The sequence below is a fragment of the Prionailurus bengalensis genome, chromosome A2 (genome assembly GCF_016509475.1).
Source record: "Prionailurus bengalensis isolate Pbe53 chromosome A2, Fcat_Pben_1.1_paternal_pri, whole genome shotgun sequence".
Taxonomy (NCBI): Eukaryota; Metazoa; Chordata; class Mammalia; order Carnivora; family Felidae; genus Prionailurus; species Prionailurus bengalensis.
In genome coordinates, this window is record NC_057348.1 from 168,723,040 (window position 1) to 168,740,765 (window position 17,726).

The following is a 17,726-nucleotide window of genomic DNA, read 5'->3' on the forward strand; positions in this document are numbered from 1 at the left end:
CTAGAAGAAGAACAGAATGTATAACAACCTTAAAGGGGAAAATTAATAAAAATATCCAACAAATTGAAGGAAATAGGCAATGCGTGTGAAAGTCTGCTCCTCGCGGGAACAGCTCTCCTGGAAAGCGGCCTCTTTGCCCCACGCTGTCCTGTGCCCACTGCCCCTCGGGCTGGCTGCATTCACTCATCTCTCAAACCACCGTTCTCCCCTCCCTTCCCTTCCCTTCCCTCCCCTCCCCTCCCCTTCCCTTCCCCTCCCCTTCCCTTCCCCTCCCCTCCCCTTGTCTCCTTCCCTCCCCTTCCCTTCCCCTCTCCTCTCCTCTCCTCTCCTCTCCTCTTCTTTTTTCTCCTTCTCACTCTCTCTCACCCATGACATTCCCCTGAGTGCAGTGGGGGGGTCTATCGCTGTCACTCAGAGATGAACACACACTAAATCCAAATAAATCACATTTGCTGAGTTTCTTAGCTGAGTCCTTTATCCCTCAGCGCTCAGTGTAACATTTCACTTCTGAGTATGGATCTGCACTGGATGAAGGGTGGAGCGGAGACCGTGGCCTCCAGAGAAGCCGCGCTGGAGCCCGCTCAGGCTCGGCGGCTAGAACGGAACCCCGACAACTCCCGAGGGTGGAGGGAGGGGCGGGCGGTGGCGCATCTGTCCAGTTCTGCAAGCTGGGTGCTCGGCACCTCTGTGGGCTGTCCTCCTCTCGCGGGTAGGACGGGGACAGCAGTGGCACTTCCCTGCCTGAGCTAACGTAAGGACTGAGTTAATAAACACCTACAGAGTGTGTGGTGTGGTCTGTGTTAGCAACCGGCGCGGTTACTCCTGGGCTCGTGGGATTGGAGCTGCTTTGTCAAGTGCCTGGACCTCACACGCACTCAAAGATGGCGGCTGCGACGACCACCCAGCGAATCCCACGCAAAACTAGGTCGTGTGTTTGTTATTCAAGTCTATGCTGCACTTTGGACTTGGCGTAGGAGATACGTCACGCCGTTTCTGTGTTTGTAAAAGAAGAACATGGTTACTTCATGCTTTCTTAGCTATGAGGCCACTATGAACAGCAAGTGTTCCACGACTGTAAGTAATTCTGTTTCCTGAGTGGCATTGCTGGGTTGGAAATGGAGTTAGTTTTACAGTCGGGAGTTTGAAATTGACACTTGTGGCATGGGACACATAAGCACAGCTGACAGATGGAGGCAGCAGCGTAAGCGCCTCTGTGGCCCAAGGTGGAGGCGGACCTGAGGGCTTGCACATCAGCTCTGGACACTTTTCCTGGCGGCCGTGACACTCCGAACCGGCAGCAGAATGACACCGAAGCAGACATGTCCTTTCCTAACCAAGTGTCACCAGTGGGTGACTAACGAGGTCCATGTATAAAAGACTGTTTGATACTCATGATGCCATCTGAGATTCTCTTAAGGACCCACATCCACATTTGCAAAACTTCCAAAATGCCATTAGGCTGGCTAATTCAGTATGTCATGTATCACAAATCTGAGAGAAATCGCCAATGCCACGGATACGGATTGTTCAAGATGGGAACTCTTTAAACATAAGCTGAAATTCTTCTAGTTCAAGTTACCCTTATCGAGTCACCAGCTTACCTCCCTACATTTTTCCTTTCTTTTTCTTTAATCTTTAACCATTTGAAGATTTAAAAATACATAATAAAATACGAAAGATAGAACAGATATCAATGTTGCACCAGAGTTGTTCCTTTTCTTTTCAGAACTAGAATATGATGGTGACTACCCCACACGGTTCTGGATTAAAGGTACTGACGTACTCTTTCTGAGAATTACTACCCTCTAGACATGTTTGAGATGCCTGAAAAAAATAAACGACTTTATTACATTTGAAGGGATTCTCAGCTGCGTTCTTCATCAGTTTTCACTTGTTTACTTCCAAGTATGGATCTCCTAATGGGCTGTCTGTTAGTTTCTAAAATATTCCATTTGTTTTATCTTTGATTTTATCTGAATACTGGCCAACGTTTGAACTAATCTGTGTGAAGATAAATAAGATTAAATCCTTGTTAAAATAAGTGGGATATCATCCAGTTTATTTAGTGCTAGCGATACTCAAGCTTTTCAAGCCAGAAGCTTCTGTTCTGAAACCAAAGCCTCTAACTCTGACCAACCAGCTGTATACAGTGTATGTTGTTAGTTACTGAAAAGACCTACCAGCGGTTCAGGTCGGGGGGAACTCTAACCTCACCAGCAGGGGAATAACGCAAAATTTAGAGTGCTGACTGCATGCCACAGAGCTTCACTAGCACCCACACTTTACAGGTCATAGACAGGTTAAGTAATTTGTCCAAGGTCACACAGCTACTAAGAGACTGACCCAGGATTTGAACCCAGGCAGTCTGACCCTTGCTTTCATATTCTTGACCACAGGGTAGTGTCTCTTAATAAAGCACCGGTGCCCCAAACGTAGCTGCTTTCTGAGTAGCAAGGGCGAGATCACATTGCTTCTGTATTTTCAAAAGATTTGCACAATGGCTAACATTCAGTAAACAGCAGTTGAACTGAATTCTTGTCCAAAGGCAGTATTATCTCTTTATATAAGAAATGCAGAATAGTTAAATAAAAATGTAAATATTAGCATCATATTTCACACAAGCATTCCCCGAGGGAGTTTTATTGATTTAACACACAGAGAGAGGGCTTGGAGGCAGTGACCTTCTGTCCTCCTCTGATGGGCCTAGACGGCTTAAATGGACAATTTCTGGTTTCAGACTGCAGAACTGCTCATTTCTGATACTTACCTGAAGAGGCAAAGAATTATGCTTCCGGTTGTCAGGGAAATCAGGGAGACACTGTAGCCCAGTGTGTAAATGGCTTTCACCAGAACGTAAAATGCAATCTGCAAAGAAAGAAAAACACACATGTGAGCTTTTGGTGGCCAGCAGTGGACAAGGCATAGGTTCCCACATCCGGCCACATGCTTCCTTTCATGCAGGGCTCTTGGCTGCTGATGGCCGGGCACATGAGAGACAGTGTCACTTCACAGCCCACCTCCATTCTTCTTAACGCTTATTCATTTTTGAGAGACAGAGATAGAATCTGAGCGGAGGAGGGGCAGAGGGAGAGGGAGACAGAATCTGAAGCAAGTTCCAGGCTCCGAGCTGTTAGCAGAGCCTGACGCGGGGCTTGAATCCACGAACCATGAGATCCTGACCTGAGCCGAAGTCATATGCTTACCCGCCTGAGCCACTCAGGTGCCCAAGCCCACCTCCATTCTGAACCCAGACATTTTATTCACCTCTTTAAATGCCCACCTTTTTCCTTAAAATTCATCGTGGATGACTTTGTATGGAGCAAGGAGAAGACTGACCTGAAGGGGTTCCCAGCTTCACTGTCTGATCGCTGTTCTGCTGCTGAGACCAGAGGTGTTTGGAGGGGTGCTTCCTGTGAGAGAGCCCCAGCAACCACAGGAACTGGCTGGTTTTGCAAATGTGTTCTGACCTAACTGGGTTTACACTGCCCTGGGCCCTGAGAGTGGGGACCACGGGACATTCTGCACTGGCCCTGATTTCTCCATAGCCCGGTTCATACCAGCTTAGTTCTAAACTGTGGAGAGGGGTTGGGCCCACCAGGGACACACTGAGCAGAGCTCTCACCCTGGGGTCATTGAGCTAACTCGGGTGCAGGCTGGGGCAGGAGGGGTGGCCCGATGAGGCCTTTGCTCCTGCAGCTTCACGGGGCTCGGCCACTGCCACAGGCCAGCGGACCCCTGTAGGCTGTTCTTACAACACCACCCATTCCTGTGTTGTTCTTAACATCAAGGTGATGACTTCAACAAGGGTTTTCCCTCTCTGTTACCCTTGTTATTGGAGTCTCAATACTGAGTAATGACATATTTCAGAAGTAAACTATAATATTTGGAAAAATGAGTTTCTAGTTAAGATTTAATGAGAAAATGAAATAAATTAGTCTAGACTCTCAAATAGTTCAGGCAATCAAGGTTAGCTTGAAGTTCGACCTTGGAAGCTAATGTATTATCTGATATCAGGAGGATTTTTCCTTGTTGAACCTTAAAATGCAAACCAAGATCCCCGTTTTAAACTTTAAGGAGTCTGCACCTGTGATGACACTGTTGGCATTCTTTTTAGCTCAAGAAGAGAGGCGAGGGCATGCTGGCATTCTGAAAGTGTCTTTGAAAACTCTAATTTTAAGTCTTTGTCCATTTTCTATTCTCTGTACTGAGGGATTATAAATAGGACTGGGGATTTTGTTTTGTGGTCAGAGTTCACATTAAATAACGGAAAATGCAATATTTTAAACCTACCAAAAGCATAGAAAACAATATAATGTATACATATCATATAATATCTAATATATACATAACATGTAATACGTTACATACATATTAATATAATACATCTACATATCTATAATATACGTTATATGTTATATACATATAATACATCTATAATATACCTACCAACAGTCACCAAAACCAGGACGACAATTGAGTCAGACCCCGGGGATGCCCCAGGTAACCACTTTGCTTATGCTGGGGTGCTGACCCCCGTGATGCCCTCACAGGGTGTGTGCATGTGATCAGTACCTTGTGCTATTGCTCTGATGTTTTAGTTTTATTCTGTGCACGTGCTGCGTGTAACTTTTGTCTCCCCGTCAACTGTGTTATTTGCTGTCCGGTATTTACTTTACCTTGTTTTTTAGTGCCTTCTGCCTAATTTTACCATTGCTTAAAATTTTTTTTTTATGTTTTAAATTTTATTTTTGACAGAGAGAGAGACAGAGCGTGAGCAGGGGAGGGGCAGAGAGAGAGGAGACACAGAATCTGAAACAGGTTCCAGGCTCTGAGCTGTCATCACAGAGCCCAATGCAGGACACGAACCCACGAGCTGTGAGATCATGACCTGAGCCAAAGTCAGACGCTTAACCAACTGAGCCCCCCAGACGTCCCTACTGTTGCTTTAAATAGTCAAGTCTTTGCTAGGCTTCCTTATCTATCTATCTATCGAACTCACGATCTATCTATCTATCTATCTATCATCTATTTATTTATGCTGACATTATTTCTTGATTCTCAGTTCTTCTTTCTGGCTTCATAGTCTCCCCTGAAGCACATTCCTTGGGCATTTTTAATGAGGGTTTGCTGGTTGTGGATCCTGTTGGTTTGTTTTTCTGAGATGTCTCCTTCCCTTTCATTTTTGGGTGGAAGTTCAGCTTCAGCACGGTCTGAGTGGACGGTCATCTTCTCCAGGCCCTTGGAAGGCACCTGCTGTCTGTCCTGCTGCTCTTGTGCATGCAGGGGGCCGTCTGTTCTTGGTCTCTGGCATTTTCTGGCATCGGCACCATTGCCTGGCCGTGGCCTTCTCTCTGTATTTGGGGTGATCCTGCTCTCCGCATTGGAGAACTGGTGCATCACCCAGGCTGTTAGCCATGGCATGTTCTCCTGCCAGGCCTGCCGTCAGACTGACCAGCTGTCCTCCCGAGTGGTTCCCTCTCCCTACCGCATCTGGTGCTGCGTCCCTGGTGCCCACACTCCTCACTGCAGAGCCTGCCTCTGAGCTCCTATGTAATATATCTTCCTGACTTTTATTTTTAGGTCGATTTTCCCCCAGATAAGGTCTGGCTACAGCATCTTGTTTCAGGTTTATATTTTTAATTTCCACTTTTTCAAAAACATTTCAAATGCACTCATGCCTGCTCACTTCATTATCTGAAGCTTTGAGGATGTAGCCTCACTTTGGTACCTGCGGACTTGCACACACAGTGGCTCCTTCTTTGTGTAGTTTGTGCACTGGGGAGACAAGCTTGTCCTCGGACTTGATCTGTGGGCACTTGAGGCCTGGGTGAAGATGCTTCCTTCCAGAAGCACCTGTGTACTGGAGCCGGGCACCCCCGCTGCGTCCAGTTCAGGACACTTTGCGTGAATGTCCCAGCTTAGGGTTTCTGTACCAGGCAGAAGACACAAATGGGAAAACCCAGCTTTCGGGGGGGACACACCTGTGGTGACAGATTTTTAGATTTTCCTCCTGGAAAGCAAATGCGGGTAAGAAAATTTTCTTTGTCACCTCCGTGGTCTGATTTTTGGTCTAGCTCTCCACTCCAGCCACCCACCACCATCTGCACTGGGAAGCCGTTCATCCCAGCTCTTCATGATGACCCAGCAGTTGCCCTGGGAACCAGCCGCCCCTGTTGCCTGGCACCTGTTCTCGGCTCTTTTATTGAGATTTTTTTTTTTTTTTTTTTTACTTTCTTGAAATCTCAGCTGTGCATTTTAAAGCAGCATTGTTATACCTTACTTAGTATTTTTGGGTGATTTGTAGTGGGAAGTTTTTACCCCCAATTTCTTATGTAAGATTTTTATTTCTTGCTGAACTTGTGGTATTACTGGTTAATTTAATTCATTCTGCTCAACCCATTACTGAGCACTTAATTGGAACCAGACACTGAGCAAGGTGCTTTGGGTACAGGATGAGTGAGAGAAGGGCCCCACCCACGAGGAACAGGACATAATGCATGAGCTGGACATTGAGATAGGTATGAATTAAGACATTTTTATGTGTTCACTAAAAAAAAAAGGAATAAGAGAAAAAAAGAGGAATATACACATTTCAATTTATATTACTTTGCTTAAAGCTGGTTTAGATTTTCCCCATCTTATGTTTTCAATCACTTAAGAAGGGTTAATTTGGTCATTTGCAAATTGCCTCTGCTAAGGCCTTTGCAAAGCAGAGCAGACCCCAGGGCGAGCTAGAGACCTCAGTGGAAAGCAGCACTGGGGAAGTCTCACAGAACAAAGCACAGAACAGCCATGTAGCAACAACTGAGAACCGTGATTACGTGCAGCGCGCAGTGCTTAGCAGACAGGAAACTTTCACACAGCCGACTTTTAAGAGAATGAGGCAAATCACAAGAAAATCGGGGGTGTCTGCAGGATGACAACTTTTGGGGTTTCTTCTGGGTGTACCCAAGCTCCTGTAACACCACCTATGTGGACAGAACTGAGGAATAAAAATTAATGTTTAGAACATGAACACTGAAGGACCATGTGGAGTTTTCCATCTTTGATTCAAGTTTAAATTTATTTTCACTAGAAGTGGCTAAAACCAGCTAAGTGGTTTCAAGAACCGCACAGAGGGTCTACACAGGTGCTTTTGTCCCCAGGTTCCAGGGTCTTCCCAGGTCCTACCTCCCAAACCAGCTTTCTTCCCTGGGGGGTCCCAAGTTAGACCCTCTGCCTCAGCCCCTGAGAGACCGCACATCCCCATTTGGGGCCTTCTGAGTAAATGCTTGTTTCCGAGAGGCTCCATGATCCTCGGTCCATCTCGTCATGAATACTGACTTACATTCTGCATGATTCCCAGCTGCTCTTAGAGTGATGTCCGGACCCATTCTCACACCCAACTTTGACCCAGGGCCCTGGACTCCCCCTTGCCCACCAAGGGAGTTCAGCCAACAAGAAGTAAACCTTAAATATTAGAAAGAGCGTTCACAAGAGAACAGATGGAAAGGCTTTATCCTTTTACTCTGGATCCAGATAAGACAAATGAAGAGTCATATGAGCTCCCAAGTGTTTTGATAAGTTGGAATTCACTGTGTATAAAAAACAGGAACAAAAGGCACAGTTATATTGCCCAGCACATTGCAGAGAATCATTAAGTATTTGTGGGATGAATGAGTGACTGCACTGTCAGAGTAGAGAACATAGGTAAATAGAACAGACACAAAAAATCAGATCTATAAAATCTTGTTTTTAAAGCCCATGGGACATGCTATGTATGATCGTAAAACTGAAAAGAGCAATGCAACTAATGAATATCCAACTTTTTTCTTAAATACACCTTTTTTGATTTTTTGTTTGTTTGTTTTTGAGAGAGAGAGAGAGAGAGAGAGAGAGAGAATGAGCAGGGAAGGGGCAGAGAGAGAGGGAAACAGAGGATCCGAAGCAGGATCTGCGCTGACAGCAGGGAGCCCGATGCAGGGTTCGAACTCACGAGCGGTAAGATCACGACCTGAGCTGAAGTGGGACGCTTAACCGACTGAGCCACCCAGGCACCCCTTAAATACACTTTTAAAGAATAAAATTAGAACTAGAAAAACAGCAATTCATTTGAAAAATTTTGAATGGGAGTGTTTCATAACAAATGTGTCAAAATTATAATCAGAGGCATAATTACGGCCTTAAATGTCGTTGTTAATAAATAAGAAGATAAAGCATCAACGAAAGAAGCCAGAAAAATAACGGAATGAGCCAAGTAAGACAAGAAGGAAGTAATGATAGAAACACAAGTCAGAATCAGTAGGCCGGGGCTCCCCAGGAAACAAGCCCACGAGGACACAAGTTTTCGAGTGTTTATCTGACGCAAGTATGAAAAGCCTAGAACAGCGAGGACTCTATAAATCGTTGACATAAGTAAGTTAGGAAACGGTCAGATTTACAACACCACAGAGTAGTTTTTTTTCTGTACAGGCCAAGATGAGATATGCAGTTGCCAAGTATCTAAAGGGGAAAAATAATGAGAAACAAATATCTAAATTGTATTTTATACACACACTCACATGTTTTCTTTTTTTTTAATTCTTTTTTTAACGTTTATTTATTTTTGAGACAGAGACAGAGCATGAACGGGGGAGGGTCAGAGAGAGGGAGACACAGAATTTGAAACAGGCTCCAGGCTCTGAGCGGTCAGCACAGAGCCCGACGCGGGGCTCGAACTCACGGAGTGTGAGATCGTGACCTGAGCCGAAGTCGGCCGCCCAACCGACTGAGCCACCCAGGCGCCCCACATGTTTTAATTAAAGTACTAAACTCTGTGCTAACAAAGTCAAGATTTTAAGAAAATGGATAATACTCTGGAAGCGTAAAAATGATCACAACAGGTTTAAGGAAAACCTAAAAATATCAATAACCAATGAGACCTTTTTAAAAAGTTGATGACATACAATCTGTAAAAGTGACACTGGACCCAGTGGCTTTAACAGGTGAGTCCTTCCATATTGTCTAAGCCAAATTGTCCCTGGGATGCAAAAATTGTTCCAGAGCATAATAACAAAGGAAAAGCGCAACATTTTATTTATGAAACTATCATAAGTCTGGTATCAAATCCAGACAATATACTAAAACAAACAATAAAAATAAACAAAACTTAGAGACTAATTTCACTTATGTCTGCAGAGGGAAAAGTCTCCCATAACTGTGCTCTCCTCGGTTATGCCTCCCTGAGCGGCCCGTGCTCCGCTCTGTGTCTCAGCCTCACGCCCTGCCCTTTGTGGCACATCTACCTCCCCTCGGGATGGATGGGCCTCTGTCCACCAGCCCTTGCTGGACTCCTAGCATCATTCCCTCCTTGTCCCTCTCCTCCTTCTCCAAAGTGTTGATGGGTCCCCATGTGGCTCCTGCTCTCCCCCCTCCACACACTCTCTCTGCAGGGTCTCAGCGGCTACATGCAGTGCTGACTCAGAAACCGGAACGTCTAGGCCTGACTTCTCTGGCACTTCCAGGCATTCTGTCCTCTGGCCTTCTAGAACTTTCTACCTATGCATTTCTAGGCGTCTCACATTCAGCATGCTTGAAAACTAATGCACGAACACACCCCTCTTCTGCAGCACTTGGCCTTAAATCTGGTCCTCCTCATGCCCACCCCATTTCCCGACGTCAGCACAGCAATTCAGGGTTGTCTCTGTGTGCGGTCTGTCACACACACTTTCAAGCAGTCAGCAAACCCTACCACGCAGGGGAGGGGCAGTCTGACTCTGAACTTGCTTCCTTCCCATCCATGCGGCACACACCCTCTGTGTTCTGTCTACCCCGTGGCAGTGGTCCTGTGGCCCACAGAGCAAGCTTCCACACTGGCCGTTTTCAAGCTTGGATGTAGGTGAGAACTTCCTGGCGCCCCCTTGCTGGTCTTGGTGGGGCCTAGGCTCCCAGGTGACTTTAGTGTGCATCTGGGTCTGAGAACCGTGATACCAATGGTTCTCCCAGTGTGACCCCCCAGACGAGCAGAGACAGCAGCACCCAGGAACTTGTTGAGATGCAAACTCTCTGACCCACCTGTCCCCACCTGCCCCAGAATCAGAACCCTGGAAGGTGCGGTCCTCCAGGTGAATCTGATGCAGCTCTGCTTCCGGAACCTCTGGTCTACACTGCAGACAGGGGTGAAATGTAAGTGTGACCTTCCCTGTCTCTGCTCCAAACCCCACACAGAGGCTGCTTGTGAGCGAAGCCGTAACGAGGTCCCTACTGGCCCTCCTCAACCTTGCGCCTCCTACAAGGAGCTGGGAGCAAGTGCCAGCCACACGCTGTGTCCCTGCATTTCCATCTTTATTCTCCTACCCGCCCTCAGCAGTTTTTGTGAGGGGCCCCTCCTCTGGGAAGCCACCCTCCCTGGTCCTCTCCTGCCCTCATGAGGTTACGCTGCAGTGGCTGGAGCTCCGTGAGAACAGGCACAACTCCTGTCCCCTTCCCGACCCAGCCTGCAGTGGGCCCCTGGGAACCCGAGGTGCAAAGCCTTTATGGTTTTCAAATCTCTCGTTACCATGTCATCCGATCTTGAGACCGCAGGGAAACAGGCCCGGGTGACTGTCTCTGCCGAGCAGAAAGGGAACTGCAGCTCTAGGGCAGTGAATAAGTGGCGTGGGAGGGGTGGGTTTGGTCGCCTGGTGCTGACCCCCAAGTCTTGGTCCTTCCATGGGAAGTGGGAAGGACAGCACCACGCCCTTTTTCTCAAAGACTCGGTGACTTAGCACTGGAGTGGGGAGCTTGACCGTGGAACTGCCTGACCTCTGGGCCTTCCCTGAGGGTTTTCACAGGAGCATCTGGGGGTTACATCGGGGTGAACGCAGAGCTCATTAAGCACAGCGAACAGATAAGTGTGAAGTGACTAACTCAGAGTGGCTTCAGTGCCCACAGGAGACCAGAGCTGCCTGGGCCTCTGATGTGGCCGCCCTCTCCTTGCCTAGTGGACACACACTTCTTCCAGATCAAAGTTATGTCTCTCCGGGGCTTCACACATCTCTCAGATTCTGATTCTTGCACTTCTTTCAGATTTTCCCAAGACTAAGGAGGGGTCAGGGCCGTTTGGCCACAGCTCTGCTTCCTGAAGACCTCTGTCGATGGGCACCGATGGGAGAGAAATGTGCCTCCATTTCCGCATGCAGGTGAAGTGATACGTTCTGGCCGTGCCGTCTGACTGGATTTAGCCAACACGGGTCAGTCAAGTGGGCGAACTGGCTTTGTTTTTCCCTCCAGTGAGTGGACGTAACGGATGTCCCGTTCTTAGCTGCCAGTGCCGTCCTGCCCTGAGGCAGCGCGAGAGCCGGGGCTCAGGGGACCTGAGGTGGGTGTGCCAGGATGATGATGGAGGCGAGGGAGCAGGGCCCTGGCTCACCATCCCTGTGCACCAGTGGCCGACGACAAGGAAGCATCTCCATCTGAAGAGATCCCAACTGAATGCCTCAGAACCTGTGATTTCACTTTCACAAACACTCGCTTTCATGTTTGCTTTGGTCTTTTTAACATTGTCTTGTTTCCCCACAGACAGCTCCCGGGTGTGGACACAAGGGGCCTGGTGGGAAGAGCCTGGCCGGCAGAGGGAACCCAGAAATGACGTCGCAGTGTTCTCTGACACAGAAAGGGCTACAGATACTTCGGGCACTGAGTGCCACGGCACAGGGACGCTCTGCAGGCCGAGCGACCAGCGGCCATGTTTCACGCCCTCCTGCATGAGTGCCAGGATAATCCCAGGTCCCCTGCGGATGTAGAGCCATGTGTTATGATCACATATTTGGGGCTGATTTACTTGGAAAAGGTTTTCATCATCATCATCATCATCATCATCACAACATTGGGAAGTGAGACAAAACAGTCCAGGAATACTTTCCTGTCCCAGTACTTCCGAGAAGCCAGAGGCTCTGGAGGAGCATGTGGTGGGCAGTGGTGGTGACGGGACCCTCTGCTCTGAGTCACTTCTGAGTCGTGCAGGCAGGATCTATGCTCAGCTTTCAGCTGGCGGTCCTGCCTGGGAGGCAGTGACGTCCCAGCCAGGGGCCGGGTTGGCCTTTCCCCGTCAGCCTGTCACCGGGGCTGCTCCCACAGCAGCTGTGGTGGACAAGGTGATTTCTATGTCTTCTTCTAATTTTCCACGAATGCACGTGTGCTGGTGCTACAAGGGCAGACAGGGCCCTTCTCAAAACTCAGAAGCCCAGCCAGTGTTTTCCAAACAGTGAGTCATCACGAGGGTGACCACCCACTCCGATTTGCCCCGGGGCCAGGCCTGGCTTGCATCTGGTATCCTGGAGTGATTATTAATAGCTCCTCCTTTCTCTCTCGAAGGGCCAGGTTTGGCTGACATATGATGCAGTCACCCTATTTATAACCCGTTAGTAGGTTATGTGATCCATTTAGTGGGCAGTGACCAACGTTTGACGAAGAGTAGCAGAGAAAGTGTGGTTTTGTGAATGTTTGTGCTGGGTTGCGGCGTGAAATGGATTTCCAACTGTGCACTTTAATCAAAGGCGTTGGAAGCCCCTTGGCTAGACCAGAGACTCGTGACTCAGCCGTCTCAGAAGCTTTCTGGTAAGAGCTGCACCCACCTCTCACCTCTCCCTTCAGCAAACTCAAGAGACGGACACTCAGCTGTGTTTTCTTCTGAACTTACTGATGCCTTCATCACACGCATCACTGTCTGGAAAGCAATGGTCTCCCAGAACCCTCTTAGTGAAGATTAACCTGCCCATCAGCAAGTACCCCTCTGCACCAGCGGCAGAAGAAACAGCTCTCAGATAGAGAGCGTGTGTCTCAGGATGGCGCCCACACGGCTCCTGTCCTTAAGGTACACAAAGTCCTGTTGATAAACAAGACCAACACACGCCTGAAACATGAACGAGTCATCGCTGCTAACTCCGAATTCAGGCTGCATGGCCTTTCTAACTCCGAATTCAGGCCGCATGGCCGAGGCTTGAGCAGGACCAAGACGTAGGTGGTGGGAGGCAGGACCTTGGGTGAGGAAGGACAATGGTGCAGGTCCAGGCTGGAGGGAAGGGCAAGCTGGGGGGACGCTGGGCAGGAGGAGCAGGGATGTCCGGTCCCCAAGCGACAGCACTGGTGACGCTCACTCTGCTTCTCCCTGACTCCAGGACTCGCACATTCCATTCCCCCCAGGTGGCCGCAGGCGGGGGTTGAGGGCGGTGCTTGCTTCACTCGGCAGGACACCGGATGTGCCAGCAGGTCCAGGGGCTTTCGCCTTGGGGTGGCTTCTGGGCATGAAACCACCTATTTTCAGGGGGAGTGTGGTCCAAGGTTCCATTTATTTCCTGACTGAAAGGCAGAACACCAAAGCCCCTGCCCGAGACTTACACCTTGTCTCAAGATGCAGGATGAAGCCCAGGATCGCGTGTTGTAAAATGTACCAAGTTGAAGTTTTCTTCCCGCTGGTTATCGGCAAAATATCGTGTAAGACCCGCCTATTCTACTACAAGCCATTCTGCTTGGGAGGCTGAACAATATTCAGACAGTGCTGCAGCTTCTATAATCCAAAACGTAGCCCAAAGTTCATTCACTTCTCCCAGCAACCTTGGGAAGGAAGCGGACTGAGTGTTATCGTCATGTTCCCATTACACTAATGAGGAACCTGAACCCCAGGAGGGGAGAAGCCAGTTTAAGGACACAGGGCCCTCAAGCTGCAGAGGTGAGACCGGAGCCCGAGCCCCACGGCGTCATCCGTCTGGGAGAGACCAGTTACCCTTCTGTCCCGATTTTTTTTCTTCAAGAGGAATTAGCTGCTTGAAGGAGCTTGGATGTTGCCACCTCACCCTGATAATGCTAAAAGTCTGAACGACGTGACAAATCAACCACTCGTCATGGATCTGCCCGGGGGGAGGACACAGGACGAAGTGCTGCCCCAGGACTAGACAGACAGACGGTCACGGGGAGTCACTGCCAGGCACAGTCACGAGACTTATGACCCACCGGTTCAGCTGCGGTATTCCAGCGGGCCTGGTGCAGAGGAGGTCGGGCAAATGTGTCTGTGGAACAAAAGGGAGCTGGGACAGAGACCCACATAAGCGGGCACTGAAATGTGACAAAGGAGCAGAGTCGAGTGGAGCAGGGGCAGTCTCTTTGCCGCATGCCACGGGAACGGCTGGACATCTGCACGCAAAACAGGAACAGACACTCAGATCTCACACCTGCTCAAAAATTAACGCGCATAGATCACAGATTCAAATGTGAAATGCAAAACTGGGAAAGTCCTGGAAGATGTCTGAAAGAATGGAGATGCCCGGGTGTGGTGATCCTTCGGAGCCACAGCACCACAGGCGTGGTCCGCGGGAGAAAGAGTTGGTACCCTGGGCTTCATTAAAGCTAAACTCCTGCTCTACAAAAGCCCACGTCCGAGGGCAAGAAAGCAGGCACAGGCTGACAAAGGACTGTCACTCCAAACAAAGAACTCCCAAAACTCAACAGGGAGAAAATAAACAACCCCATTTAAACAAAACGGGCCAAACACCTTGACAGACAGCTCACCCAAGGACATGTCTAGATGGCAAGTAAGCTCACGGAGAGACGCTCCACACAAGGGCACCGCCCACGCTCCCCGTGGAGCTGAGACCCACACCCACGGTGCACGGGGTGGCAGGCACGTTCTCTGGCTCAGGCTTACGTCCCATAAACACACGACACCGCAGGCTCGTTCCCTTCTGCTCTGCTTCCCCCCTAATCAGAAAGTGACGAAAACTGCAGTGCTGTGTGTCCTGGCTTGTCCGGGGATTAAATGAGATAGTCCATGTAGAGCTTAGTAACTGCTCTTAGTAAGTGATTTATGTTATGTGGTTTGATTTTATAATGAGAACCATTTTTATAATGAAAGAGACGTTAAAAGTTATTAATGCAATGACGCAAGTCCTTGTTCAGTTGAAGAACTAGTTCTCAAACTTCCTTTGTGCATGTTCTGTGTTCACAGAAAAGGTCAGAACACGCTGGAGAGTGGTCTCCTCTTCCCCATCCAGCCCCGACTGGCACTGCCGTGGAAGGGAGGGGCCAGGCAAGGGCCCCAAGCCAGAGAATCCCTGTGGGAGATTCTGGGTGGTCAGAGGCACAACTGGAGGCTGAACAGAGGGAGTGGGAGAGCCCTGAGCTGTGACTTGGGACCTTCTCCAGTCCTTGATGCCCCACTTTCAGAGTCGAGGAGAGGTGGGCGCTGATCCTGTCTGCAGATATCAGAGACATCTGGGCAGCAGGGACAGGTCCTCACTCCAGGAAGGAGTTGGGCTCCGAGGTCAGAGGGCATACGAAGGCACATGAGAGCTCAGTGCTGATGACCCAGGAGACGTGTGTGTGACCAGCAGGTGTCTGTCCTGGCATCTCATGCCTTCCTCTCCTCTGTGAGGTCACCGGCTCTTCTGAGGAAGGAGCACACATCTGGAAAATGCCTCTGGAGAGCTCAAATGCCTCATGGAGGAGCGGGTGAAGTCAAAGATTGTCCGATGACTCCTACTCCGAAATAAAGGCTGATCTTCCAGAAAAACTCCGCACTGTTACTTAGTTTGGGGCCTGCGGCAATATTGGAAATGTGATTTTGAAGCTTCTTCACGCATGGCTGTGTGTTGACATTTTAAAGAGGAGAGGCTCGGTGGGGAGGTGGTCGTGTCCCAAGGGGCTGCCACACCACTCAGCATGCAATTCCGCCCTTTACTTTAAGTAACTGCATGGAACATTCCTATGTTGGTGTGGAGGGCTGAGAGGAAAAAACGATTTTCTTTTAAATCCAAATAGGACATTTCTGAGGCAAACGGCCATAGATATTTTGGGGGCATTTTATCCCACTGAGACCTGAAAGTCACTATGAGAAACATCAGACAAACCCCAACAGACAGGCATTTACAACATCATAGGCCTATATGAAAGAGAAAGACTGAGGAATGTTCCAGATTGAAAAACACTGAAGAGTCATGATAGCCCAGTGCAACACATGACCTTGTACTGGGCACTGACTGAAATGGTGCCTTGATGGCAGATAAGATAACATTGAATTTCCTAAATTGGAGAACAGTGTTGAGGTTCTATCAGAGAACATCCTCACTTTAAAAAACCTGCCCTCACGTTTCAAGTGGTAAAAGGCGTGTGTGTGCAACCCGCTATCCGTGGCGACGGGCACGCACCCACAGCTCGCCGGGACACAGCAGAGCAGATGTGGCAAGACGCTGCCTGGAGAATCGGGCTGGCGACGTGTGGGTTCCCCGCACCATTTGAACATGTAAACTACTTCCAGGTCATACCACAGGCTCGACAGAGACAACGGGACCGTCAGGCATCCTCATTGCCCCGACAAAGTCCAGGGTTAAAAAGCAAATGTAACTGAGAAATGATCCGACAAACTTGGCATAAATGTAAGTGTTTTATTTTGTTTTTGGACTAAAATTAGATTTATTTGAATGCAAAAGTAATATATGTTTACTTCTGAGAATGTAGAAAACGGAACAAAGACTTTTGAAAGGAAGAACACGGCTATTACAACGACTCCCCGCTGCCAGGAGTTCCTGTCCTTTGTCAGCTGGGCCTCTGGCTCCCCGAGTGCCCAGCCACGACCTCCTCCAAGTACATCCAAGTGACTGACCATCAGTAGGTGAACTTTGTCAAAACTTCGTCTTTCTTTTGCTGGCTCTTTTTTTTTTAATATTTTTTTCAACGTTTTATTATTTATTTTTGGGACAGAGAGAGACAGAGCATGAACGGGGGAGGGGCAGAGAGAGAGGGAGACACAGAATCGGAAACAGGCTCCAGGCTCCGAGCCATCAGCCCGGAGCCCAACGCGGGGCTCGAACTCACGGGCCGCGAGATCGTGACCTGGCTGAAGTCGGACGCTTAACCGACTGCGCCAGCCAGGCGCCCCTTTTGCTGGCTCTTTAACGGAGCTCTGTAGTAAGCAGTAAAACAAACACTACTGGTTTCCATCCTTTCTTCAGTTATTCCACTTGGTCCTGACATGTGTACATCAAATGAAGAAACTAGTCGGACCGTCCAGTGAGTAATCTGGCTGTTCCCCAACCAGCCAGAGGACCAGGGCCTTCCCTCCCTCCCGTCCCCACCTAAGGGCCTGGCAGGGGCAGCCAGCACCCCAGGCTTGCAGACTCCCAGATGCCTGAGCCCCAAATGCCTGTCCCCCCAGGGCAGGCTGCTCACAGACAAGCCCAGTGAAAAGGGAGCATCGGGGAGGTCAGACCTTCCCAGGAGCACCGTTCCGGGCCGAGACCAGCCTGGTGCCGCCCACCCTTCTACCAGCGCTTCAGCCCAGCTCCGTGGACACACCCCATCCCCGCCACTGTTCTACGAGAAACAGAGGCCTCCGCTCATCAAGGCAGGGCCCCGGGCTCGTAGCCTTCCCAACCCTGTGAGACTCCCTGGGTCTCCTTCCCAATGACAGGTTTTCTTTATATCCCTTCTTAACTTCTCATCCTGTTTCTCCTTTGGCCTGGGAAAGACTCATTTCTTTATTGGGCAAGCACTACACATTATTGTTACAGGTTCAGTTAGAACTAGAATAAAGATAGCTAGTAACTGTGTCTGTCCCATGAATCTTGTGAATCACGTTTCTGCTCATGGTCAGATTTCTGCCTGGACCTGGGCAGCGGTCTCACGCGAGCTCAGGCTCCTCCCCGTGGGCAGCGGGGTGTTGTGTGCTCTGGTTATGGCATTCTAACCTGGTCCTCCTGCCCCGCGGCCCCTCTGGGTCCTGTCTGAATCTCTGAGCC

General features: G+C 49.2%; 1 protein-coding gene across 1 annotated transcript in view; it reads right to left on the minus strand.

The window, feature by feature from the left end:
- Nucleotides 1-17,726, minus strand: part of VIPR2 (vasoactive intestinal peptide receptor 2) — a 69,592-nt gene that overhangs the window by 16,627 nt on the left and 35,239 nt on the right. Inside the window, exon 5 of the mRNA XM_043590067.1 lies at nt 2,768-2,865. Coding sequence (XP_043446002.1) covers nt 2,768-2,865 — 98 coding nt within the window. The remainder of the gene's footprint in view (nt 1-2,767; nt 2,866-17,726) is intronic.